Source organism: Malurus melanocephalus, unplaced genomic scaffold (genome assembly GCF_030028575.1).
Source record: "Malurus melanocephalus ecotype Western Australia unplaced genomic scaffold, MMel_1.1 scaffold_2441, whole genome shotgun sequence".
Taxonomy (NCBI): domain Eukaryota; kingdom Metazoa; phylum Chordata; class Aves; order Passeriformes; family Maluridae; genus Malurus; species Malurus melanocephalus.
The window spans coordinates 1-1368 of record NW_026625673.1 but is presented as its reverse complement, the minus strand read 5'-3'; the positions used below and the strand labels follow the sequence as shown (position 1 = coordinate 1368).

Here is a 1368-nt window from a genome sequence, read left to right as displayed (position 1 = left end):
GACCCCCCAGTTTCCCCCATACCTGCTCGGCCTCCACGTAGATGAGGGGGAACCCCATTTGTTTGGTCCACGTGCTCATCACGGCCCCGATGGGTTTGCCACTGGCCTGCTCCAGGCTGGCCCACAGATCCTCTGCGGGAAAAGGATCGGGATCAGATYCTTTAGGGTTTATTTAGGGTTTTCTCTGGAATCCCCTGGAATTTCAGTTATCCCCAGTGGAAAATCAGCGGTTTTGGGCCCCAAAATGCCCTTTTTTGGCCAATCCCGTACCCGTGGCAGCGTTCCTCTGCTGGAACTTGGTCAGGTACAGGTTCATTCCTTTCCGGAAATCCTGGAATGCACAATAGGGGATCATTGGGATCTCCTGTTCCCCCATTCCCGGGAAYGGGGCAGGGAATCCTCACAGCGGGAATTCCCTCCCTTTTTCCCATTTTCCTGCATTTCCCAGGGCCCAGAGGGGAGGAATTTTCAAAACACAAAATAGACAGAATTTGGATTTTAATCCCAGAAATTTTAGCTGGGAAAAAAAACCCTGAAAATTTCCCATGGGCTTTCCCCACCCCAATCCCTTCCCATTCCAATCCTTTTCCCCATCCCCAATCCCTTTCTGTCCCAATCCCTTTCCCTTTCCCATCCCAATCCCTCCCCACCCCAATCCCATCTCCATCCCTTCTCCATTCCCACCCCAATCCCTTTCCCATCCCAATCCCTTTTCCATTCCACCCCAATCCTTTTTCCACCCCAACCCCGTTCCATCTCCAATCACTTTCTCACCCCAATCCCTTTCCCTTTCCAATCCCAATCCCTCCCCACCCCAATCCTTCCCCACCCCAATCCCATCTCCATCCCAATCCCTTTCCTGCCCCAGTCCCATCCCATTCCAATCCCCTCTCCATCCCCAATCCATCCCCACCCCAATCCTTTTCCCTTCCCAATCCCTTTCCCATCCCAATCCCTCCCCAATCCCTTTCCCACCCCAATCCCTTCTCCATCCCCAATCCCAACCCCAATCCCACCCCAATCCCAATCCCTCCCCACCCCAATCCCAATCCCTTTCCCATTCTAATCCCTTTCCCACCCCAATCCCACCCCCACTCCCACCCCAATCCCAATCCCAATCCCTTTCCCACCCCAATCCCTTTCCCATCTCCATCCCTTCTCCATTCCCACCCCAATCCCTTTCCCATCCCAATCCCTTTCCCACTCCACCCCAATCCTTTTTCCACCCCAACCCCGTTCCATCTCCAATCACTTTCTCACCCCAATCCCTTTCCCATCCCAATCCCTTCTCCATCCCCAATCCCTCCCCACCCCAATCCCAATCCCTTTCCCATTCTAATCCCTTTCCCACCCCAATCCCAATCCCAC

At 54.0% G+C, this 1368-nt stretch overlaps 1 protein-coding gene across 1 annotated transcript in view; it reads right to left on the bottom strand.

Moving 5' to 3' along the window:
- NPEPPS (aminopeptidase puromycin sensitive) overlaps positions 1–391 on the bottom strand; it is a 9449-nt gene extending 9058 nt beyond the window's left edge. Inside the window, exons 1-2 of the mRNA XM_057388753.1 lie at positions 271–391; positions 3–132 (exon numbers count right to left, since the gene is read on the bottom strand). Coding sequence (XP_057244736.1) covers positions 3–132; positions 271–376 — 236 coding nt within the window. The 5' untranslated portion in view covers positions 377–391. The remainder of the gene's footprint in view (positions 1–2; positions 133–270) is intronic.
- Between the last annotated feature and the right edge of the window lie 977 nt (positions 392–1368).